General features: G+C 37.8%; 2 protein-coding genes across 11 annotated transcripts in view; one reads left to right on the top strand and one right to left on the bottom strand.

The window, feature by feature from the left end:
* mcph1 (microcephalin 1) overlaps nt 1–26,068 on the top strand; it is a 35,477-nt gene that overhangs the window by 2,055 nt on the left and 7,354 nt on the right. For 4 of the 10 annotated variants that reach the window (XM_044214366.1, XM_044214364.1, XM_044214367.1 and 1 more), the window contains exons 4-13: nt 1,170–1,288; nt 1,400–1,484; nt 2,387–2,498; nt 2,577–2,708; nt 2,787–2,867; nt 3,893–5,056; nt 6,441–6,556; nt 9,821–9,858; nt 10,020–10,182; nt 10,267–10,344. In XM_044214366.1, the coding sequence (XP_044070301.1) occupies nt 1,170–1,288; nt 1,400–1,484; nt 2,387–2,498; nt 2,577–2,708; nt 2,787–2,867; nt 3,893–5,056; nt 6,441–6,556; nt 9,821–9,858; nt 10,020–10,182; nt 10,267–10,344 (2,088 nt within the window). Of the gene's footprint in view, nt 1–1,169; nt 1,289–1,399; nt 1,485–2,386; nt 2,499–2,576; nt 2,709–2,786; nt 2,868–3,892; nt 5,057–6,440; nt 6,557–9,820; nt 9,859–10,019; nt 10,183–10,266; nt 10,345–13,310; nt 13,518–26,068 lie in introns of those variants that run through there. The other 6 variants (XR_006379885.1, XR_006379884.1, XM_044214369.1 and 3 more) reach the window with 3 other exon arrangements.
* Nucleotides 11,014–25,916, bottom strand: angpt2a (angiopoietin 2a). The gene is made up of 9 exons (XM_044214372.1): nt 25,370–25,916; nt 21,363–21,518; nt 20,280–20,401; nt 19,915–20,153; nt 19,386–19,513; nt 17,955–18,056; nt 17,084–17,250; nt 15,553–15,683; nt 11,014–13,524 (listed from the first exon to the last, which is right to left on the bottom strand). The coding sequence occupies exons 1-9, from the start codon at nt 25,637–25,639 to the stop codon at nt 13,352–13,354; spliced, it is 1,488 nt and encodes a 495-aa protein (XP_044070307.1). The 5' UTR covers nt 25,640–25,916; the 3' UTR covers nt 11,014–13,351.

The following is a 26,068-nucleotide window of genomic DNA, read 5'->3' as shown; positions in this document are numbered from 1 at the left end:
TTTCTGAAATGCGGTGTTACTTTTACTCCAGAAATAATGGGACGCGCACATTCCAAAAAGTTCAACGTTTGTCTCGTCAGACTACAGAATATTTTCCCAAAAAGTCTTGGGCATCAAAAAATGAGACGAGCCTTGATGTTCTTTTTGCTCAGCAGTGGTTTTCGTCTTGGAACTCTGCCATGCAGGCAATTTTTGCCCAGTCTCTTTCTTATGGTGGAGTCATGAACACTGACCTTAACTGAGGCAAGTGAGGCCTGCAGTTCTTTGGATGTTGTTGTGGGGTCTCTGAATGGCTGAAGAAGAACAAAATGAAGACTTTGGAGTGGCCTAGTGGAGATAAGTTGAGCAAACTGTTCGCGAATGTTTATTCAACATCTGTTGCATAATAGCCGAAACTTATATGGATTCAGATGTGAATTTGATACACCATTCTAGTGAGGCTGACAGACGACGAAGAAGAACAAAATGAAGACTTTGGAGTGGCCTTGTCAAAGTCCTGACTTGAATCCTATTGAGATGCTGTGGCATGACCTTAAAAAGGCAGTTCCTGCTCGAAAACCCTCTAATTTGGCTGAATTACAACAATTCTGCAAAGATGAGTGGCCCAAAATTCCTCCACAGCGCTGTAAAAGACTCATTGCAAGTTGTTGCTGCTAAGGGTGGCCCAACCAGTTATTAGGTTTAGGGGGCAATCACTTTTTCTCACAGGGCCATGTAGGTTTGGATTTTGTTTTCCCTTAATAATAACAACCTTCATTTAAAAACTGCATTTTGTGTTTACTTGTGTTATCTTTGACTAATATTTAAATTTGTTTGATGATCTGAAACATTTAAGTGTGACAAACATGCAAAAAAAAAGAAATCAGGAAGGGGGCAAACACTTTTTTACAACACTGTACATGTATGTATATTATATACCATTTACTGTATTTACAGACAGTAGATATGTATTCTCTGAGGAAGGCCTATGGCTGAAACGTAATAGCGATGATATTTTAGTAAAATGTAAAGCTCTACAGGCATTGTTTGCATGATGGTGTGCCACCTTTTTTCTACTTATGAACTCATTTGTATTTTTGAGGTTGAGCACCCACTTGGAACGCACACTTTCCACGTTTTTTGAGTAGATATGTATATTTTGCATAACCTAAATATTTTTTCTTTTACAGGTATCAAAAACATTCAATAAACAAGTCACACATGTAGTCTTCAATAATGGTCATCCAGCTACATGGAGGAAAGCCAAGAAAAGTGGTGTGAGGCTTGTCTCTGTTCTCTGGGTAGGCAGGTAAGAATAACCTTTAATTTGATTGTATTGTTATGATGTTTTACAAGATGTTGTTGTCAATCATTACTGGAATCTCTTAATGTGCCTTATTTTTGATGAAATGATGTCCAGATGTTACGATGACGGTGTGCATGTGGATGAGGAGTTGTATCCAGCCTTAAATGATGAAAGCAATCCTGTGTTGAAGAACAAGAAAGTGAGTAGAGTCAGATTTACATTTGATGTTTATGTTGGTGTCACAGTTTAAGCTGTCATTGTAAATCAGTGTTCGACCACTGTTTGTCAAGCCATACATTGTGCTGATTTAGGGTTAGGGGACTGAGGTCTGTTCTACATCTGATCAGCATCTGTAAACATGGTGTCAAGTGGTACTATTTTAAATCTTGACACATCTCAAATACAAAAAACAGGCCTTAAAGGTCATTACATTGTATTCAATTTGAATATATGAGCTTTTAATTTCAACATAAACATTATGTGGCAGTAAAAGCAGAAGCTTTGATACAAGAGCTAAATCTTACCTCTGTTCTATTACACTTTACTTTCATGCTGACCCGTAGAGAAAAATCCACATGAATCCTAGAACTAACCTGTGCAAAAAGTAATGTTTACATTTATTACACTACCTAATTTTCCTTGATATTTGCCTTAAAAGAAGCTAGTATTATTAAGTGATCTATCAAATTGAATTTACTGGAACAAGTATGTATGTAGACAAACAGCTTGAATGTAAGCTGTTATTTTGGCTCATCTCAACTAATTATAATTATCTCTCTGGAGCCTCTTATGTTATAAAAGAAATCCTAAAGTTGGCCCATACTTGTTCCACCTGTTGACTGAAACTTTCCTACTTGACTTGTCCAAAAATTGGTCTTAAGGAAGTTTGTAATGTTTCACTGCTGTGATTAATACAGTGCATTTGCTCTGATTTTTAAAAAAATATGTCCTAGTGTTATGATGCATAGAGATGAGTGAGAAAGCAGTTTGTCCATTGTTCAGCTTTTCTAAGCAAAGGGACACCATGGCCTTTTAATTGAAGTGATTTTTACCTTGACAGTATTAAAACATGCATTTGTTTATTGTGTTTGATTCACGTAGCATCGTTGCATGCAGCCAAAAGATTCTCCAGAGAGGACACCTGAAAACGACAGACGCATGAGGAAAAAATTAGACAAGATGATGAAAGACCTAGCTCCAAAACCACCTCTGGGTAAGATATTATTACAACTTTAGAAACGTTTAAAACCAAAGGATGTAGTTTGTCATTTCACAATTATTTTTATCACAGTTACAGATGTGTCACCCATCATTATTGATGAAGAGAATGGAATAGTCTATAGTCCTGCTTTGAAAAGATCAGATTATATGGCACAGCGTTTGAAAGACATGAAAGAGAAACGGGAAAACCTCTCACCCACAGGTATGTGCAGGCTGATTATACATATTTCAGCACTTTTGAAACACCAGAAATTCACATATATATATTACTGTCTTTCAGCTTCACAAATGGTTGAATCCTGCTCAGCCACCGGGATAAAGCCTTCTCTTGGGAGCACACCGACTGTCTTCAAATTTATGTGTAAGAAAATTTGGTGTGAACTACAAGTTACTGATCAATGGAAAATTGTAGTGTATTTTTTATCTTTCCCAACCCCCAAGATCAGTTTCTAAATTTCTTGGGAAGGGAAGTGGTGGGGACTTCCTGATACCATGTTTTAATTTGTATTGCAATAGTTAATATTATATAAAGATGTCTAATGTGTGTTCAGAGTTGCTATATATTTCTGAATATTTAGAATATACATTAGAAGCATGTTTACTGTGAACTCTGTCTTTTATTTGTCTATATTTTGCTCAAATATACTTTTTCAGTGTCTGTGGCTCATGTGACCTTTGTGAGTGTTTTCAGGCCTCCTACTGTTTTAAAGCTGCATTAAAAGAATCTGTGTACAGACAGTAACCGGCAGACACAGAGCAACATTGGCACCCCATTGGAGACGTCTACTGAATGTGCAGTAATTACTCTTGTTTTGCCCTCATTTGCTCTGACAGCTCCTAAGAAAAATAGTACATTACATTACATTCATTTGGCAGATGCTTTTGTCCAAAGTGATCTACAATAAGTGCATTCACACCACGTAGGAGCAAGAGCTAGATAGCAGCCAAAATTAGGAGTGTCTTCCTTTTAAACAAATAACTAAAAGCATGTTCATTGCTTTTAGTTATTTAGATCAGGCCTACTGCTGCGATGTTTGCACAGGTTCCTTGCCATCCAACTCGGCACCACCACAGTGTTGTCAATGGTGAGGGGACCCTTTCCCCTGTAGGAACACAATCTCAGTTTTGTCCAGGTTGAGCTTGAGGTGGTACCTTGACATCCACTCCAAGATGTCAGCAGCAATGTGTGGCTCCACCTGAGTGTCAGATGGGGTGGACTGCTTAGCTGGGTGTCATCGGCAAGCTTGTTAACTTGTAATATGATCAGCTCTCTTCATCAGCTAGAGCTATTGCAAATCTAGCTAAACACGATGGCAAACAAAAAACAGAAGGTGGCTAAAAGATGCATAACACCCTTATTTATTTATTTATTTTTCCTTAATACAGATGACCAGTCGGATGATGATTCCAGTGCTTCTGTTGCTGAACCTGGTTACTCACCTGATAAGGAAGAAGGCAGAACACAAGTTGATGTTACTGACCATGACCGTCATGAACAATGCCACAGGAAAGGCTCTGAAAAGCCCTGGCTGTCACCCTGCCATGATGTACCAAAACGAATTTCAAGTCCTTTGAAATGTCCTGACTTCAAGGACAACGAAGATGAAGATGGGAATAGACAAAAAAAGTCAAGGACCTCAGTCAGAAAAATGCCAGCAGAGAAACACAAATCTGTAGGTTCATTAGAAAGTCCTTGCCAGGATAGGACACCTGACAACAGCAAGAACTTTCACAAAGAAAAAAGGCGATCTCAGATAAAATCATCTAGCCCATCACCTAACAGATCTGAAAAGGGAAAGCAAAAAATTAAAGCAGCTAAAGCCTTTACAGAGACTAAAACCCATTTTTTCCCTGACGCTGTGAACTCTTCTAGTTGCCTCTCATCACCAGCCAAGTTAGGTGATGCTGCAGTTGAACTGTCAAAAGAAACTGCTACTCCATTACTGAAAATACCCAAACGAGCCAGACCGTCACTTTCTGCCTTGGTACGATCTTTCACTCTATCCGGTGACACTAAAAGTGTTGCCTCTTGTTCCACTGATGGAGGAGATGATGTGTTCGAGGACTATTTCTCCCCAGCTAACCGCCACCAGAGATCAAAAAGACCTGTTTTGCCTAATCTACATGTGGAGAGAGACCTTCAGATTCCTTTTGAGTTGGGCTCTATCCCAAAGAAGATAAAACAAAGAAGAAGTGAAAGCATTGGATCTGAAAGTAACAGTAAAAAGAAGAGGAAATTTGAAGAAAGTCAGAGAGGCAAAAATCGAAATCAGCAGTTTGATGCAAGCAGTGAGCCCCAAAGTCATCCACAACCGGATTTTAAAGAATCTCTGCCTGCACTGGATAGTCCAAGTGCGAATGTAACACATGCAGCTAAAAAGCAAAGACAAAGCACCTTGCCCTTTACAAGCACCAGTACAACTACAAGTGATGCAGTGAAACAAAGAAGAGCATCTACATCAGTGGAACCAACAATGTTAACAGAGGCTAACACAGTATCGGAGCTGCAGAAAAACTCTGATGTCAATGACCTTTCTCGTACCTTGGAAAGTGAGTAGTAAGGCTGCCACAGTTTATAAAGTGTATATTAATAACAATGAACCCAATATTCAGATTTCCTCTTTATCATCTTCATCATTATGAACTGAACAAAACAAAATATTACTAATGGTGTTTAAACTTTCACAATGGTGGAGGTTTGTAACTATGTCTGTAATCCCTGAGTCATGTATGTGTTTTCACAAGGTTTGCAACATAATTATTCTGTCAGGGAATACTCGAATTTTGGATTAGTAGATGATTCGCACAAGCTAGTTTTCTGAAGGTGAATTTTTGTATCTGGATGTCACATTTTATAAAGAAGAATAAAGAAATAATTTCAACATAAATGAGGCCTTTTCATATGGATATTCTCATAATATTCTGTATGTGTGTTTGTCTTTTAAAGGCCAATTTGTAATTTAGATTGTAAATTTGAGGTATATGTACACACACACACACACACATATATATATATATATATGTGTTTGAGATATGTTCTCCCCATGTCTATGCGTTTACTCTGGTTTTCTCCCACAATCCACATGCAAGTTAGGTGATTTAGAAGCTCTAATTGCTCGTGGGTGTGCATTTGTTTGTCAGTATGTGATAGACTGGCGACCTGTCCAAAGTGTACCTTGCATCTCGCCCAACGCATGCTGATGCCTGACCCCCAAGACCCCGAACAGAATAAGTGGTTTTGAAACTGGATGGAGTTATAGATGGAAAATAGGCATTTAATGTTTCTCAACTGATCATAATTGAAATCTAAGCCTTCTTTACTGTTGTGTTTAAAAACATAACTGATGTAAACAAATCTTGCAGTATCAGAAAACATTAATAGCTTAGATTTGATGTTAGTCTGTGTATTAAAAGACCTGCCAATGTGAGCAAAGTAGCAGTTTTCAATACTGTGTTTTGAAGTTTGTTGGTGATGTGGCCACTTTGATGACATTTAGATCACAGATTGTACCTTTCATTCGAGCTACTGATAACAGTATTAACTGTGTTCACTGATTCTATTCCCTGAGATATGAAGCTGGGTATATTTAACATTTTATTGTTGGTGTTTATCTTGAACAATATATGAGACCTGAGAATATTTTAGTCTACATCTTTGTTAACTTTATTCCTTAAAATAATGAATTTATTTAATTTATAATTAATTGAAGTGAATAGTCTGTTACTTATCTGGTAGTAGTGAGGTGGTAGTTAGAGGCTTAAAAGTGTTGCAATTTACAGTTTAATGTTACAGTTTTCAGTAAATGGAACAGAGCAGAGATGAACAAACATGATTGTGCACACACAAAAAAGAAAAACAGTGCCTGCTGTGTGATATCTTGAGTGACATCCCCCCCACACTGTTTTCAATTGTTTTTCTTGTTTTCAAATGTAGGTAGAGGAAATGAATGTACAGTTGCAGCTGGTTTAACAGAGATCCCCTCTGAAGGCGAAGAAAATCCCAATAATCAAGTCAGCTTGAGTCTTCAGAAAATGGTCAACAAAACAAAGGTAAGAAGACATCACACTTATTTGTGTGTAATGTTTAACTGAATTGAATTGTGCAATTTTGTGATGTGATGTAATGTGTCAATTATAATGATTGAATTTGGAGAATTCTTAAAGTTACACTGAAGCACTGAATTAGAAGGTTTTCCTACAAAATGCATGTTAAAGGTACATGTGAGTGTTATGGGGGAAAAATTGAGTGGGACTGTAAAAACAGGATGTTACGAGTATTAAGTCACCAGTGGGAAGCTTACTGATTCTTTTAAGATACTACTGTGGCATGGGATTGCACAGTTTTAATTACAAATCTCCTATTTGCTAATTTCTATACTTACTTCCTTTGATCACTATTGTGCTTACATTTTATGTAGTTGAGTGTCTTTAGTTCCGACCATCACAGAAATATAGAGAAGTGACCACAGTGTAAAAAAACATTCTATCTAACAATCTATAAATGTTCTTCACACTTTCATTTACTTGAGCTTGTTCTTTATTTATCTTCCAAAACTATTGCAGCTGCAGAATATGACAAAATCCTGTAACATTCGTAGTTTTTTGTAATATAGTAAGTTTGGGAAGTGAACTAAACATCAGTAGTGTGTGTGTAATTCCTTTTTAAGTATTTCCTCCATAAGGTCATACACTTCCATAGCTGTAGGCGTTTGACGCATCTAGCCAAGAGGTTCTGTCTGGTCCTGAGGGCTTCCTGTGTTTTTGCCTCTGTGATGGTAGTGTACAACTTCCTTGCTTGTGAAATGCACCTGGGCTCTGTTTTCGTTACGCCGGTAACCTCAACAAGCTGTAGCTGAAACAAGCCAAACATGACGTCATCTCCCCCAGGGATCTGTTATGGGTCGACTCTATTGTAGCCGGATCACAGAGATGTTGTACTTGTTCTCTTAGTTCTGTAAAGATCATGATAATATGAGGCAGTATTGGTAAACACAGTCATCCGTGATAAGTACTTGGAGGTCACACCTGCATAGCTCACCAATCTTTGAAGGTAAACAATAAGAAATTTCACGTTGCTTGACTTTGAGTGAATACAGTGCAAATGTGCTGTTGTCTTTGAGACTTTTAGACTGAAAAAAGTACTTCTGAAATTTTTAGGTTGTCATCAGCTTACATGTATTGAATACAAATATCAACAGAATTATTTAGGCTCATTTTGTTCATTTTTATCAGGTTACAAATGCTCAATGATAAATGTAGTGGGGTCCCCTGGTGGCCTAGTGCTGGGACACATACCATGTAACTCAGAAGTCTTTGCTTCAGTTCAGATTGGGACCTTTGTCACATGTCAGACACTTTTTTCTCTCCTCATGATTCCTACTCTTTACTGTCAATTATCCATTAAAGATACATTTCTTTGAAAAATCATCTTTAGGGGCTGAACAAGAGCCTCAATATCCCCAGTGTGTCCCAATTTGAACTGAGGATCTTTGCTGCTTGTCATTCCCCATCACTCTGTCATCATTTCTTGTCATCTCTCTACTGTTTGTAATTCTATAATAAATGCATAAAAATGCTCCAAAAATTCTTTAAAAATGTTTCATCTCTCTCAACCTCGTTATGATTTCTATACATTTATCAACTCAGCTCACTACTGGAGTCCCTAAAAATCTGATGAACTTTGGCCAAGAGTCAGAAGAAAGTTGCTTTGACCGTGTTCACAAAACATGTTAACTGATATGAGCTACTGTGTGGTATTTTTCAGTCAATGTTTACCTAAGGTGCTCTTCAGTTGTGACAAGTGGTAATCTGTTATTTTACTCCCACAGCTGCTGTTTGTAATTGGCTCTCACAGCTTCAGTTGACCTCAACTTTTGCAGAGACCCAGGATCCTCATCTCTCTTTGATTTTCTGAATAGCTTCAGTTTCAGTGTGCATGCAGAGTAGCAGCCATCAAGGAGACCTATTCATACAGTGAAGAATTTCCTTCATTTGTGCTGGGAGCGCATGTGCTCAGAGACCGTGCTGCAGTTCACACCAGCTCTTTGTCAGAGGCTTATTATGTGCAACTCATTCTTCAATGCCTGTTTTCTTGTGCTGCTGCCAGAACATGTCCACTGCTTAAGATAAGCCAAAGTCCCCATGAGGAACCTTCAGAATAGCTGCCCATGTTTTGAGTTGTTTGACTTAGTTTGAATGAGTAGATTTTCTAGTCACCTTTTGGCAGTCCTGTAGTGTTAGCAGAAGATAACCCTGTTGTGGATCATTAACAAACTGGAAGATGAAAACATTTTCCTTTGAAGAAAACCTTTGTCAGGACGACCGAGGAGTAGCACTCATGGGGTGATGGTAACCAACACAGCGACTTCCCAACTTGCTTATCAGGGATAATGTGATGTTAGACTGGTGTGGGTGGGGCTGGTGAAAACATACGGTTTTGGCACCACTGTGTTCAGCAGGCCTTAACCCCTGACTTCCAGCTGGGGGACCAGATATCAGAGTGTGACAGGAAAGGGCCTGGTGGTCCTGTTTGTGACTGCTGCTCAGGTGTTTGTGTTGATGATAGCTTGCTGTATTGGGGCCAAGGTACGAGGCTGGATGGGCCACAGTCGTCAGGTTCCACATTTACAGTTCCGTTTCAGTGGCTCCGAATATGTTTTTCTCTACTCATAGCCTTGGTGTTTAATTTCCTTTTTGGTCTCTATGCAACTATATATCCGGCGGGGTTATTGAAAGTGCACGGTCTGTCTGGCTGAATAATGATCCTTTTACCTGTTCAGTGCTGTATCACTCAACAAACAATATAGCACCCACAATATAGCACCCACAAATTTCCACAAATTTCCTAGTGTCTTTGAAACATTTTTTATTTATTTATAGATACTGTATTATCTTGGCTACTTTAAAGTGTAGATTTTTTTCTAGAGACAGATTTCACTTCTGTTTTCTGTGATTTTTGCTCCTACAAACACACGCCAAGAAACATATTGAGCCAAATCTGCTGCTCCACTTATATTTACTTGTTTGCCAAAATGTGGATATTGTGACACAATACAATGTTCCTATATGCCACTGTGAGGCTTAGAACTATTCCCCAAAAATAAAATAGGTATGAAAGCAATGAACACAGAATTACACTAATTCATCCTGAACAACATCTTGTGTAATGGTTTAATTGAGTTAATTCTTTGTTTTCTCACTTCTAGCTTTTGTCTGATTTCTTTACAATTACATTTGTTTACACAATATTAATTGAACTGTCCACTGATCATTTAAGTAAACAGAAACGTTTGTGTGTGTTTATCTTTGTTTCAGGCTATGAGAACATTAGTCATGACAAGCATGCCCACTGAGTAAGTTAGCCTTAACATTTAAAACTGTTTGTCTTAAGATAAATGTCACCAGCCACAAATTGCTTACAACATGTTTAATGCATTGGTGAGCAAGTTGGTAAAAAAGGTGTCTTATTTAATTGTTTGTGTTGGATGCTTTCTACTCTGTTCACCTCTTGTAGGAAGCAGCACATGGTGGGTCAGGTGGTCAAAGCACTGGGTGGTTTTTCAATCGTTGACCGAGTTTGTGAGAGCACAACTCATGTGGTGTCTGGGGGTCAACGGCGGACTCTCAATATTCTGTTGGGCATAGCTCGTGGCTGCTGGATCCTCTCTTTTGAATGGGTATGTTGTTTGTAAATTACATGATATTATTTAAAATGATGATGAAGTGTTATACTATCTTTTATTTCTGTTTTTCCTGAGTAGATTCTCTGGTGTTTGGAGCAAAGGCAGTGGATTCCAGAGGAACCATATGAGCTTTCAGACCAATTTCCTGCAGCACAGGTGAGTACCAGTACTAGTAGCAGTACTAGTAAAAGTGTCCACGACACCATTACTACCAGCATTAAACTTCACTGTAAACCTCACTATGTTTTCTATTTGGGCAAACAATCAGATATATTGATTTTAATGGTCCTATCATTTGTTGTTTTATCAATACACAGCATTAATATTAATATTGAATGACATTAAAACAAACAAATAGTAAGTTAGGTAGTTAATATTACATTCTAAATGTGACAAAAGAAATGTAGAAGCCTGTAAATTAAATATCACTTGCACTGTTAGTAGCCTAGTGCCAAGCTTAAGTTAGAGCTGCACACTAATATACTATACTTATTTTACAGACAACAGAAATGTTTGGCATATTTTGCACTCAAGAAAATTTGATCATAAACAATTTTTTTATTTGCATATAGACAAACAAAAACCTTTCTGACACTCAAAACTAATAAAGGCTCGTAAAACCAAAGCCAAGGAAGTTGGACGGAAACCTGCTAATTTTTATTGTCAGTCATCCATTTTCAGTCGGCTTGTTTTTCCTGAAGCATCCTGTGTGAAATGTGAATGTTGCCTCTTCCTGAACTCATCATTCATGAATCACTGTCCTCTCCTGCCACTGCGAAGGAAGACATGGGGTCTTGATGCAGACAAATGTCAACGCATTTCCTCTTGAAATTACATGATGGCTTTTATTGTGACAGACAAACTATTTTTTATGTCCCCACGGCTGTTTATCATTCCTTTACTCTGATGGACGCATCCAGTGTTTGGCAAACCACATGCTCACCTCTTTCATTCAGTTCCTGTGCCCTGTGGAGCGAGGTGTTGCCTTCAGCTATTGTCAATATTAATGATAGAAAACTGATTTTACTGATATTCATTACTATTTTTTAAATACACAATTTTCACAGTGAATTTCATTCACATCTCTTTCATATCTTGTAATGTAAAATGACATGCCTCTGTTCAAATAATGAAGCATGACCTCAGTGAATTGGCAGTAAGATTAAAAGACCACCTACATGTTACGTGAGGCCAATCTGTGAAGCAGTTTTGCCATTTTAACCTTAACTCAACTGTTTGTGACCATGAAGGTTCTACTCACACTTTCCATTTATGTCTCTGCATTAGATCATTAAGGGCAATGTTACAAATCAATGATGCTTCATGGCTATATTGGATTGAATAGATCTTTATATTAATCTGATGAATTACTGTACCTTCATTTGTCACGTGTTAAATTCACTGAATTAGCCGAACAGACATTAGCTTCTGGTTATCCATAAACAGATTTTTCCAAAAATTGACTGTCACAACATAAATCAATATCGCAATATAAAATGACATATACTGTGATCGAGGATTTTATTCATATTGCCTACTATTAGCTATACCTATATCACTCTTCTGAAGATTTGGGAGTTACATTTTAATTTGCTGTAATTAGTGACCTTATAACAGGGTTCCCACGGGTCCTTGAAATCCTTGAAAGTTTGTGAATTTGAGGGGAAAAAATCAAGGCCTTGAAAGTTTTTGAAAATAGACATAAATAGACATGGGTCATTGAAAGTGCTTCGATTTATATATTTTGTGCAAGAATAGAAAGTGAAGTTCTTTGATATTTTTTTCGTACTTAAAGTAACATCACTATAACACAGTCAAGCCTCTCTCTCTTTTGAATTGTTGTCTGTAAAGTTTTCTAGTTCTCTTTATAAAAATTCTCAGTGTTGTAACAGTAATTAATCTTGAGCCGTGTCTCAAACTATGCTGTGTTGGGTCCTTGAATTTGAGGGAATTGGGCCTGGAAAGTCCTTGAAATGTCCTTGAATTTTATGTTTCAGAAGGTGTGGAACCATGTTAAAAGCAACAATAAAAATGTAGCTTTGGAGCATGTAGAATTTTTATTTTGTACTAGAAATGTTAAAACATTGCTGAAAAAGTTGTGGTTATCTGGTAATTGTGCATTCACCAGGCTGTTCATTGTTATAGTGTAGAACAGGACAATTGTGGAAAAGGACCTAAGAGATACTTTAAGGCCTTGTGGTCGTGTTTAATATTCAACTTTAGGTATATAAGAGCTGGTAGAGCATCAGTCAAAAACTCTAAAAATCTAAAGCCAGTGTTTACTGGTGAGAAATTCAGCTTCCCCACTTTCTCATAAATTCTGCTTGTTGCTTCAAAAGCAACATCACATAAATGAAAAAAGATCTCAAAAGACTGCAAAAAGATAATCGTTGTGTATGAGCATCTGGGAAGGTACTGCAGAATTATATTAAAATAATTCCTCTGAGTTTATCTGCAATGAAATCTAGCTAGGAACTAACACTCAAGATCTGTCACAAATCACCCATCATATATAATAATGTTAAATATCAACCTTAAAATCTACATATAAATTAAATAACAAATGTACATACATTCTCTGGAGAAAAACGTTATCTTAAGAGAAACATTTTCTGTGGCATTTTTACATTTGCATTTACATTTTAGGCATTCATAAAATTTTCCAGAACACATAACAATCACTTTGAGCCAGTTGTTTATCTGCATGTTGTACCATAGTCTCTTTTTTTTACAATGGCATAGGCAGCTATTATTCAAAACATAGTTAAATGGGTGCTTAAACTACATTAAAATCATTCAAGAAATTAAATTATTTAATTATTTAAATTAATGTCACATTTTACTCTGGTTAGCTAGCTGTTATTACTCAATGTAATTACTATACCTATAGTTTTCTATACACACTACAGTCATTAGTATTTTCAATAGAGATATTTGTCAGTGACATTTTGACAGTCCGTATTACAATTTTTTGCAACAACCCATTTGATTCAAATTATTAAACACATAAACATGCACAATATATGTCTTTCCAAAAGGTATGTAAAGATATTTTTCATTAAGTGCTTTGGCTCCCTGGAGAATTTTTATTTTTGGTTTTGTTGTTTGTTGCTTTTTGTCAGGCAGAATTTCCCTCCCACTTGTTTAATCTGAGAGAGACATTTCAAAGGGAACCTGAGAAGTCTGCTGGTCTGATCATCATTGTGGTGGACTTCAGTGAGTAGCCCGAGCCTTTCCAGTAGTACCATTTGATTCCATTGAAGCGATTGGAGTTTTGGCCTTGTTGGTAATACATCCCATTCAAATTGGACGGACCACAGGCATCAAACCACCAACCTAGAACATCAAAACAAACATAATTTTGAATATAAAGTTGTCAATCTTGACAGCTGCTTCTGTGACCCATGTGTGGACATTTTTCATGATCACATTGCAAAGCTAAAGAATATGACTGAGCACTATGACTATGCATTGTTTTTGAATATACAAAGCTGTGAATGAGCATTAAACCATCTGAGCACATTAGAGCTCAAACTAGAACAAATGTAATTCTCTATATGCAGACTTTGTAAACTGTGCTATCTAGAGACTCCCTACACTCCTGTAAAACCTTTGGGGTTAACAGCATTTTTCAAGATGTAATAACGGTTATATGGCTTCTATGTAATGAATAGCATTAATGCACTTCTCAACTGTGTTGCACTTGTAGTTTTAGTTCAATCAATGGCATGTCATGGCATCATACGAGCAGCTAGTTAACTTGTTAAAAAGTGGCAGTAACCTCTTCTGTACATGTCATGGTGTCAAGGCAGGCATTTCACATTTGGCATCGTTGAATTGGATATGACAGTAAAATTACTTATTGTGGACACACACCCCTTTTTGTTTTAGGTCCCCATGACACAATTTTTCATCAATGTGTGCTGGGAAAAGACTGAATGATAACTTGGTTTATGAACTCTTAAAGACTCTGGATTTCGGTTTTTGTTCAGCAGTAATTTCTGGGCTGTCATACGTAAGAATAGCATGTATATCTGTTAACAGCATTGAAGAAAACCTGAAAACCTAACCTTTCAGTTAAAAATATATAATGATTAGGGCTTAAAAGATTATTGTTTTACATACCATAATTTCACACTGCCATCTAACATGGCTTCCACTAATTTACCAGTTTTAGAGCTGATTCGACTCTATGATAAAAGAACTTAAGAGTACCCCACTGATTTAACATTGCACTCCTGTAACGTTGTCAAACTCACGATGGACAGTTTAAAAAAAAGGATAAAAATCGATGCAGCAGAACCAGAGATATCATCTTTCTTTTACCACGCATTCTTCCTCCTTGTCAAAACCTGGCGCCTACATTACCCACAATGCACCAATTGTGTTGACCCACAACAGTTCATTCGGAGATTTGGGCGTCTTATGCTAGTAGCGGCTAATGTAGCCGTTAGCCTCAAGCAGAGATGAGGAGCGGGCTACAGAGGTCTGGTAATCCATATTCCACTTTTTTTTCATTTTCAAACTTGTAGTCTTCAGCTCCAACCGACACTGACTCAAGTGACATTTAGGCAATTTATCAGTCTTCGTGCAGCTCCCTCTGGAGCCACAAAAGGCTTTAAACAACTTTTTTCACATATGTTGTAGTACTCCCCAAGACCTGTAAACAGACTTTGATTTGTAAACTTGGTTCCCCTTTAAAGCCATAGTTAGTGATTGAGTTGGATTGAAAAGCATTATACTGAGAGGTGTATCTAATCATTTTTAAGCCCCCATTTATATACAGATTTACTACCTTTATTAATATTTTGTTCATTCAAAACGAGCCACTTCATATTTGTAATGGCAGATCCTGATTTACTCCTTTTACTGGGTCAGTGCCACTCAGTCAAGATTTTGCACAATGTGCATATGGAGTCCCCTGTGAGAGACCCCTCATGGGAAAAAAGGGATAGGGTTAGGGTTTTCATGCTTTCATGCTCACTTGGCAGACCCCAATACAGAGGGAGACAAACTTCTGGCAGCGGAGTCACTTTCAAGGGAATGGAGGAGGACCTTTAAGCTACAAGAGGAGAGAGGGAAAAGCTCTGTTCCCAGGCTATTAATGTCAGCCATTGTAGGGGCTGAATTCCCCAATGAGTTGATCAGTGATTAACTCTAAGCTAATTGTGCTCTTTGACCTGGCCACAAAAGTACGGGAGCTCTTAAAATGCCCTTGAAGATTTTTGGGGGAAGTGCCAAGATTTGGGTGGGTGGGAGTTTGTTCCACAACAAGTGCCATCACAAATTGATGTGATTATTGTATTTTCCTGACGAGCACAATTATTCAAAAGCACAAGTTATTTACAAAAATGTGTTTCTTACCCCCGGTTGTCAGTTGTGAACATTTGCAAACACATTTGTCATTGTCTGCATCCTTAGTACTGAAATCACTTCCTGGCTGCCCAATACTGCTTATTTTGCCTGCTGTTCCACTGTAGCCTTTAAGGTGTATCCTGTAGAGTGGAAAAGGAAAAATGAAGGAAAAGGAGGAGGAAGTCTGTGATTGCTGTTCCTCAAAAGGCAATGTCCAACTCACTTATACAGTTCTTCACTACTACTAGATGTAAAATGGGGTTTGGCATGAGGATGTGTGAGCTCTTTGCATTACATTGCTTTTATTTCTGCTGTTTATGATGTTAACAAGCAGCTTGGCGTTTTCATATGTAATGCTATTTGTGCAGTTTCTTTTAAGGAGTTATTTGGAATTACTGAGCCAACCAACTGAAGACCAAATTGGTCATAGTCAAGTAGACTTAAGACCTGAATAGAACTGTGATGAATTGCAGCATTTCAAGGTCCTTTTTGTCAAATTCAAAGGAAGTATCCATTCCACTCCTGAAATCAGCTTAGGTTTGGAAAAGAAAATACTTCTGAAGGTTTTGTTATTGCCAAGAGGTTCAGACTAAATGTTAGAAATCCAAGACATTTCATGTATTTCCTATTTTTCAAACACTGACCAGTTTTATTACATTTTCTTTGGGCTGATGCCAGTACATCCATATCTGGAACTAAATAGTCTTAAACAGCAAATAACCTCCATCCAGAGGAATTTCTATAATGTGTTTTGCTTTTACATAGTAGTAGGACATCAGCAAAAGTAGTTTGCAGGAGATAAATATATGTATGATACGGTCCAGGGACAGAAATAATCCTTCTTACACATTAGTGCTACTTAAACCAGAGCAAATTCAGTGGACAATCACCACAATTGCTATCAGTTTGTCCATTAACGTGGTTTCATCTTCACTGTCAGTCAACCTATTGTAGAGAATTAGCCTGATAATCAGACTGAATAGTTTCACTTCATCTATTTGAATTTCTTTTTTTTTTTAAAAACAGATGCGGGTGACAATTCACATATGTAGATCAGGGTAGTAGAAAATGTTAAATGATGACATAATTACAGCTAGAGCTTATACTTGCTTTTAGCTGTGGGAAGATAGTCATGTATGAAATAGATTAGCATTACACTAAACTACATGTTTCTAAAGATGAGATGCTTTTTATTATTATTTGTGCAAAGATGTACCTTGTTTCAAGGACTATTGCTTCTGAATGTTGTCACTAACATAGTTGTTAATTTCTTCATAATAATTGCAAGGCTTTGAGTTTTGGGGCTGTGCTTTCGTTATGCTCCTTGGCTGAAAATTGGCAACAGTTTTTGCTATGTGTTCAGGATAGCAGACTTCAAAAGCATTGTTGTAAGAGAGATGCATTATTTGCTGATGGGCTTCTTTGTCCTTAATAACTTGAGCTACAAGATTTTGGCTTAAAGGATAAATTAAACAATGTTCAGTAATTGCCACCAAGCATCCGACACATTTATTGCTTTGATGTTGTCAGTTCAACATACCTATAATTTTGCGCTTCACTGTCAAGAGAAAACTGGTCATATTGTGAGAATGCAGAGTTTCCTTCCCAGTCACTCAGCTGGATCCTTAGTTTGTAGGACTGTTGAATTGTCAGTCTGGAGACAAATTCATTTCCTAACCAGAATTCACCTGAAGATTCTCCAAACCCCTGAAAATACACAAAGGAATGTAATTAAACCTTGTTGAACCCCTTCAGTAGGGGCTTGTAGGTTGCTTTTTCCATTAACAAAACCGCAAACAGAGGACCACCATGTGTGGTACATTTCTTGGCAATTTCACCGAAAGATATTTTTCCCTGGAACAAAGCAATCACAAATATTCACATTCACAATGAGATATTGAAAATATAAGAAAGTATGCCAGTTTAAACTGAGCTTGCATTGTGGTAGGAATAAAGGAAATGGCCTGAATGCTTTCCTCTGTAATGATTGCTCTGTAAGGACTTGAGATTCTTTTTGGCATGGTGTTGTTTATCTCCTACTTGACGTTGGCAATGCTATTTTTGGGGAACATCTAGACCCATTTTTGATTGTAGATTATAAGCACAATTTTAGATGTGCTTACAAAAATATTAGATATGCTGTGATTGAATCTGGTACTAAAATTATTGTGGTTTCAAAATGTTGGAGGTGTCCCGCTGGCATTATTTTCAAGAATAGCAGATGTCGATCACTTTGGATCTCTGTGTTTGTAGTTGTAGTTTGTCCCATCTTCTTTGGATTGCCTCTAACAGTGCAGCCCTGAAAAGGATTTCAGTCGATGGCCAAAACCACTGTATTGTGCATTTGGAATGAAAACCGTAGCCTAGGTAATATTTTTTTAAGGGAAGAATTTCTTCTCGATAGCTTTTACCTTTTTGTACTCTTGCCACGTACGGTGAAAGTCAACATGGCCGTCAAAGCGTTTTTGTAGTACTGTCCAGCCGCCTCCTTCTGTCTCCATGTCACAGAAAGCCTTCAAACACAAGGAAAAAGGAGCTGCCTTAATTAATAATTCAAAATTAATTCTCTGTAAAGAATTCATGCTCATTTATAATTTGACATTGGCGTCTTATTTGAGTTTGGTTAAAACAAGTGTTAAGTTGCCGGGAAGGGATACAGAATTGAAGTCCAAGTCTTATTCGCTGAAAAGTATCTAAGGAGATCACAGTCTTCACAGTCAAGCATGCACATCATTAATGAAAGTCTGAGAACATTTTAGTTTAACTACCCTGCCCTCAAACACAATACTGTTCACCGAGCCCTTCCAGAGGTGTGTAGTGTTTTATTTAGGTTGTGTAAGGGTGCTTGGGTCAGTGCATGTTATGGCATTATTTAATTGATGTACAAACGCGTGCATGTGCACGCATATCTAGTTTTTTATTTCACTTTTAGTTGATGAGTGCACTACCCACTTAAGGTTAAGCCAGGGGCGTTTCTTGGATTTGACATCTGGGGATGAGGACTTAGTGTGTGCGCATACAGAGCACATGCAAAAAAAAATTGGGGTCGTCCCTGCTGTTCTGCCTGGGACACTACTGCCTACACTGCCACTACACTAAATTTAATTTAATTTTTCTGTATTGTATGACTACTGCTGTTTTCTGTGTTGGGTGCCTGTTCTCTCGTGTTGCTGGCTGACCTGAGAAGTTAAAACAGAAGGCCTTTTTTTATATACTAGCTACTTTTCTCAAGACCTAGAGTCTGCTCTTGACTACAGTTCTACTACTTACTAGTGTGCTATTTAATTTGCAATATATTTTGTGGTGGTCAATGATAGAATAAACAAACATAAAACTTATATTACTACACTTATCTAAAGACTACTTTCTAAACCTAACACAACATCTATGCTATACTGTATACTACACACTGCAGATTAGGTAATTACAGTACAGGGGAACTGTACCAAAGATGGCTCAGTTACCAATCAAAACTGTCTTTGCTTAACTGTTGAAAAACAGGGAGATGCATAAATGATGACACCCAGTGCACCACCAAACTGGTATTTACCATGGAGGTATCAGTAGTATCTATGGAATCTGCAGAATCTCTAGTTTTAGGAGATGCCTCAAACTTCCCTCTAACAAACTTAACCCGTTAGAGCCTCTGACAGACAGTAATGTTTTAGTCCTTTTTTTTTACACTGTACAGTGTTCTTGAGTTTGTGAAAGGTGCTTTCAAAATCAAATTTATTTCAAATGTAAAAATCGAAAAAAATCTTCGGGCTACAACCCCAAATGCCCTGGCCAGGTGACGCCCATGGATTAAGCTAGTCTGAATCAATCAAACAGGCTTACTTTACCTTAATCTCTGTTGTAGTGTTGGGTAATGTGAGAGTATAGACTCCACTTTGGGTGTTTCCTGACTTGAAGACAGCAGCACAGTCCATGAATGTGGTAGGAGTGTCCTGCATCATGACAGTTTTGGTCTCTGCAGAGGAAATCAGCATTGTTAATTTGACACCACACAGTGTTGATCTGTCCTCCTTTAATAAGTGGTAAGTGGTAATTAACGTTAGGGGGCCTGCATTCCAATACAACAGCACAACCACACACTCAAAAATGAAACATAAGTAGTATTTGTTGCAGGGCCATGTGATTGAATTAGTTTGTGCAGGCGTTAAATTGTGTCCATCCCTCATGATTTCCAGTGGCTACAGCAATCTTGGCCTACAGGTGGTTATACTCACAGCTCCCAAGTATGGATGTGTATATACACATACACATACAAATATATATTTAAAACTTAAAAGAGTGCATATGTAGTCTGCCTTTCATTGATAACTATAATATGGGCTAAAGAGGTTATGATGACCTCAAGTACTGACTCACCTCGAGCTGAGCTGACAGAGATGGTGTGAATGAGGTTGTTTACGGTGTCCAGTAGCTCCTGCTGCTGATGCTGCAGTACAGTGTTGTTGGAGGAGACTTTGAGCAGCTGCTCCTCCAACTCGCCTATGATGGCCGTCTGCCTCAGTATTAGAGTCTGAAGCTGCTCCTTTTCTTGTCGAAGCATCTTCAGCTCCACCTGCCTCAGCTCCTCCATCTCCTCCACCTTTTTCTCCAGAAAGCTGGGGAACAGCAGGCAACAAGTTCAGCAGCAATCTTTGTCTTTGCTTTGCACCTTTAGCTCAATACTGTAGTGTTAGTGACCCTGAAAATGATCTCTTTATTGCCATTTGATTTGATGTCCTCACCTGTTTTTGTCATTCAGCTTGTTGATTTCATTTGTTTGGACAATTAGTTGTTTTTCCAACTTGTTGGTTGACAAGGAATTTTCAAGAAGTCTTCGCTCAAGTCGAGTTGTATGATGAATTACCTAAAAACAAAAGAACAAGGTGAAGCAGTTCAGTCACGCTGTGACCCAGACATACCTTGTGAAATTGTGTATTCATCCATCAGTAGATTTTTTTAAGTCTCCCGATTGTGATGTCAACACTTTGGACTTTCTTCAAGTCAAATGTTTCAAATAACAAGGTGACTTGCAGCAGTTTACTGGGGAAAAAACTGTAAAAAAGCATGTAACATATACTGTAAGAAGGTATAGCAAGAACAATAAACGACATGGCGAGGTTGCACTTCTAGAGTGAACAAACAGCCATTTGCAAAATGGAAAAACATGACAGGAAAGAACAACCAGATTCCGATACAGTAGACATACCTGAACAAGGAAAACTTTCAAAATCCAGCAATTTTCACAGAGAGAGGTATTGAACTAGACTCTGGGGTTGGGGACCTTGCCTCTATTTTCCCAGTTCGGAGGAACTGAACTCAGCAAAAAGCAGGTTGTTTACATGGATCCTAGCTATGTGTCTCCAATGGAGCTGTTGATGTCTTTGAACAGACGGATGTCTGATTGTGACAAACTGATAGACTCTTTCTGTGGGAATATGAGTGTGCTAATAACAGGAAATGCTGTACAGTCAGCTCACATAAGGTCATTGACGTGTAGCCACAATAATAAACTGACGCACTCAGGCCTGTTTTTCCCTCTGCTTATTTTTTTTTTTTAGTTTTTGTTTTAGTCTTAGTTTTTTAACACTCTAAAGCTACATTATTTAATGCAGTGAATTGCAGAGCACATGCAAAAAACAAACATATGTATTGTTGTAATTAAAAAACAACTGATAAACTTGCACCACATTTTCATTAGCATGTTATTCTGTTAAGAAGCCGATTATGCTTATATGTAAACAGGTGTAAACTGTTGCATAGCATCTGGGCACCTTTTAGCATTGTTAACTTCTATATGTTTAAAGTAGCGGAGAGGACAGCCTCACCTGTGCCTCCACATTGGTCAGTTTCCTTGTTTGCTCTGCAGTTTGACTCAGCAGGTTTGTTCCAATTTCAATCATTGTGGCTGTGTGGTTGTGTACAGCCATCTGTTGGATTTGGACCATGTCCTGCTTCATGCTGTCCTGTATGTAGTTCTCAAGCTGCAGCACCAAAGAAAGACAATTAGCTTGAGACACTTTTTAAGAGGTATTGATTAGTATCATTAACTATGCACAATCATACAGTAGTTCACAGAGTGATAGATGGTTGCTGCTCACTACAATCTGCTGAAGTAATGTTGGACACAGAGCAGCTCTGTTTCTTGCTTGAGTTTTTGAGCAACCTCATTTGTAGTTGATGAGAGAGACGTCATTGTCACTTGTTCTCTGTTCTTGTTCAGATTCACCCTGTTGGTTCAGGGACTCAAACCACATTCATTTGAGTGTTCATTGTACACTGATTGGAGTGCAATTAACACCATTGTCATATTGAGTAAAGTATTGACAGTTAGACAACTTTATGATAACGGACAAACTTTGTATTATTATTGGATGTGTAGCCATGTCTCTTAAAGGCACGTAGTAGACATTTTGTATATTTCATTGTTGTATTGTTTCACTCCCTCCTTACACACCAACCTTATGGTCTTGTTGGAATAGTTAACCATTTTTTCTTCTGTTTTTCTCACACATCACATAAGGTACACTAATCTCCCCATAATATCAACGATGGTGTTATCAATTTCAAAAATCTGTATTGCCATCATATTTCCTATATTTTATGCTATACGTGCATCAGAAAATGCATTTAATAACCTATTTCAGAAATAGATTGATGATGCTATATCAGATTATTATCATGAAGCACTGTTGTTTCATTATTTAAGGAGAGCTATAGGGATGGACGTGAATGGAACTGTTTGTTAAAAAACTGGACGTGTCTATTTTTATTATATGGTGTCAACTATTTTAGAAGCTTCTTTAAATTGAAACATGAAAGTAATTTACAAGGAGTTGTTTGTCCTGAAGGTCAAAATGTGGAAAGTACTAGATTGAAATGTTTTCTTAGCAAAGTATTGAAATAATAGGAATCTTGTGACTGTTTATTAATTTCTTATATATATCATCTTGACTCAAGAGGAGTTCTGATCTGATAACCTCATATCAAACTTCTTAATCATAGGAATAATACAATGGCTCAGAGCATTGTGATGTCTCATCTTTATGAGATTTGTTCTTATCTACCTTACAGTATTGCCAAATTTAGACGGAGACCAATCATTTAGTTATTTCCTGCATGGTGTTCCTGAGTGGCAATCAGGTCACACGACTCGTAAACAGGATGGAAGTGTTGAGAGAGAAGTTACATCCTTCGTGACAGTATGACATGTATGTACAACTGGAAGCCATGACGCTGGTTTGAATATATTTGTCTTCTACAGTAAGTTTGCATAATCATTCTTGTTTACTTATCAGTCAGTAATGCGACCGCAAACAGCCAATTTTATTATTATTTTTCTTATCGTAAAACCAAGTAACAGCTGCAATTAGTTCTGATTTTGTTTGTCTTCCAGTTTGTTTATGTGCTTGGATACACACGGGTGTGTGGTAGGTGGAAGCATTTCATTTGAATTGTTGGCCGGATGTCCCAATGACAGTCAATGATCTAATCAGTTGTTTACTCCGTGCGCCTCAAAGGCGTTAGTAAGGAATGACTGTGTTCTCATTCACACAAGAGCGTGACAACAAATTGTTTTCGTCAGTTGTCATCAGCTGGTGCGGTATAAAGAGGAATTTCAGAAATTAAGTGACTATACTCTGATTTTAAATAATACTCATTTGGAACATTTTTTCAAAATAATGTGCACAAAAAGCATGGTTGTGGCTCATAGGAAGGCTACTCTCTGTAGACATCCTGAATATGTTTATGTGACAGCAATGTGAAGTTATTAAAGCTTTTAAGTGACAGTCTGATTCCTGCAAATTAGGTGGTGATTACTTGTTTCCTCAAGTTATTTACACTCTAAGCTCTTCCATCAATTCATGAAACTGTAAACTCCTGTAAAAGAGGTTTATAACCTCAGTGAGGCACTTCCATTATTAATTTAAAGTTATATATATCATCCATCCATCCTTCAATTTTCTTTCTTTGCTTATTCCTATTTTGGGCCATGGGGAGCTGAAACCTTTCGCAAGTTGGTACATTTTACCTTTTGCATCTTCTAATCAAAAGTAGAATTTTACTATTTGAACACTCCTGTATATAATTTTAAATAAATTAAAGGTAGCAATTTTAGCTATTATTTTTTTTACTGTTTAGCTGTAGGAGAAATGTGGCTTTCTTATTTTATCTGTGAGGACAGAAGTAATGGAACTCCTCACTTCTCTACCACACTGAACAGCTTGCCAGGCTGAAGGATTAAATAATCTTTTTCACTTAATTTTTCTGGGTCACTAAGATATTAATGGCCATAGCACGCTTGCCTACTGATAGAGCTTTACAAAGTCTAATGCTTCCGCTTTGTTAAAGCAGAGCTGTAGTAAGGTATAATATTTAATAGTGACAATCTGTATCATACTCGGGTGCTATTAGACATCATGAGTGTTAGTGTTACAAATCAGTTCTGTTCTTTCTGGCAAAATATCAAGTTAATTTTAGGAAAGAACGTTTGTGTTATGAAACTTTAACCATCACACCTTAGCTGTGATTCCTTCTCCCATATTTATCTTCTCATGTGCAAATTCATTTGGTGAAGTCGCACAAGAAGAAGAAGGCACTGGAGTCCATTTACACCGACAACTAAAGTATGTTGATTTGTTGGACTTTGTGAAATGTTCACTTGTGTTGTGAACAGGCTTTGATTTCTGAGGCAGCTCTCGAGCTGTTGTCTGTGTGAGCATAGTTACTGAGTAGCGGCGTCTAGATCATGGAGAACATCAAAGAAGAGTGCCCTCTGAGCTCTCTTGTGGAACAGATCTGAGCTTGTTTCATGCTATGAGACGAGAATTGTGCGATCAAGCCGTGAGATGTTCTCATCTCGTCTGGCTCGTCTCGTATAGTTCTGATCAGTAATCACTCTCTGAAGAGGGAGAAGAGAGGGAGCTAGAAAAGAGGCCTCTTCTTTCACTCGCATAAGTTAATGGCTCAGCAAACTGAAAGGGAAGTATGCATCCCTCGTGTAGACACCTGTATTGAGTCTTTGTCAGTCATCAAACCCATTATGTCCTTTTGCACTCAATAAAAGTGTCTCACAGACACGTAACACATTTTTTGTGTTGGTTTCCACATTTGCTAAATTGAAATAGATTCCCAAAGCATCTGTCAGTCTTTAAAAAAAAAAGAAAGAGCTTTTACAAAAATTAAATATATCTGCTTTGTTTTTTATGTGTTACAGCTCTGACATCAGACTATAGACCAAATTGTTGTTGTTGATGTAAACCTTTGCTCATTTAAACTGATTTTGTGTATGTATGCATGTATTTTGTTTAGTAGAGCAGTTATATCACTCTTATTTTGTGGTATTGGTCATTTGGCACTTAACAAAGAGTTAGTGGTTTTTTATGTGAGCCTGAAAAATCTGCCCATCACATAAAAACAAAAATAGCAGTTATCCTTGAATTTTTGTGAGTCAGAAAAAACAAGTTTCTTGTCATTCTGGATGTTAAAATTTGCAGATGTTCCACATTGCTGAAGTATATTAAATAATTCTACTTTTTGCTGGAAATCTGGCAAACGCAACAGTTCATCCAAATTATCCTAAGCTGCTACCTTCTTTGGTTCAGTTTGGAAAGGAAGTATGAATATCTCCAGTGACACCTGTGTAGAGTTTTTTTTTTATAGCTCTTCAGCACATTTTGTCCCATCATCGTCATGGTCTTTCTCAGATACCTAAATAGACTTCACCCTCTTTTTTTTTCTAAAACTATCACTCTCAAATCACTGTAATAAAGGCAGTCATTGATATCACAGTCTCATGTATTGATGTGATATTATGGGTGTGACACAACGTTACCTTAAGCAGCCACTGTGTGTTGTTCTCCATGGTGATCTCCAGTTGTTCCAGCCTCAGAGCCGACTCGTCGTTGTCCACGGGTCCGTCCTTTTGAACTGGATAGTTGTAGTTGCTGCTCTGGGTTTGGCAGTTTTCCTGTTCAGGCAGCAGAAAGGTGTAGCTACATGGCCCGTTTTGGATCTGATACTGTCTCTTATCCGCAGCACTATATCCTGTCTCCAAACCAAGGCAGAAACTTAAAAGTAGTAAGTCCACATTCAGCATCTTCATAGTGGAGCTATTTACCTAAAAATATAGTAAGTACAATTATAAGTCCTTGGACTTTTCCTTAATCTTCTCACAATGACTGGATGTGTTTCCCCAACAGCATCCAAGTGTAAACAATCCTCTTGAGGTTCTGCAGATTCCTTTTATTACCTCTCAGTAGTAGGAGGAGAAAAAGCCATCAGGAATTAGAGGTAGTGTGTCATTCCTTTAGGTTACCGGTGCCAGACTGCATGTGCTCGCCTTTCATCAAGCCCCCAACCACTTGTTTGAGCTGCCCATGGCCCCTCTGATTAGCTAAGTGTGAGTTTAAACCACTCCCCCCACCCCCACCCACCCACCCCTCACTGCGGCCAGTCACTGTGAAGAGCAGTGAAGTGGAGATTCCTTTCAGTACGCACTCACTAAGCAACACAGACAAACAGATGCACAAAC

This window comes from Siniperca chuatsi, linkage group LG11, assembly GCF_020085105.1.
Source record: "Siniperca chuatsi isolate FFG_IHB_CAS linkage group LG11, ASM2008510v1, whole genome shotgun sequence".
Taxonomy (NCBI): domain Eukaryota; kingdom Metazoa; phylum Chordata; class Actinopteri; order Centrarchiformes; family Sinipercidae; genus Siniperca; species Siniperca chuatsi.
The sequence above is the reverse complement of the archived record's forward strand: the minus strand, read 5'-3'. Positions and strand labels throughout refer to the sequence as shown.

What these genes read in the sequence shown, in the direction of transcription:
- angpt2a (XM_044214372.1), bottom strand. Translation starts at nt 25,639, where the DNA reads ATGAAGATGCTGAATGTGGACTTACTACTTTTAAGTTTCTGCCTTGGT. An exon ending in AAGCTGAATGACAAAAACAG is followed by an intron (nt 20,154 to 20,279) that starts GTGAGGACATCA and finishes GCTGTTCCCCAG; the next exon opens with CTTTCTGGAGAAAAAGGTGG. An exon ending in CGTGGCAAGAGTACAAAAAG is followed by an intron (nt 17,251 to 17,954) that starts GTAAAAGCTATC and finishes GTGTATTTTCAG; the next exon opens with GGGTTTGGAGAATCTTCAGG.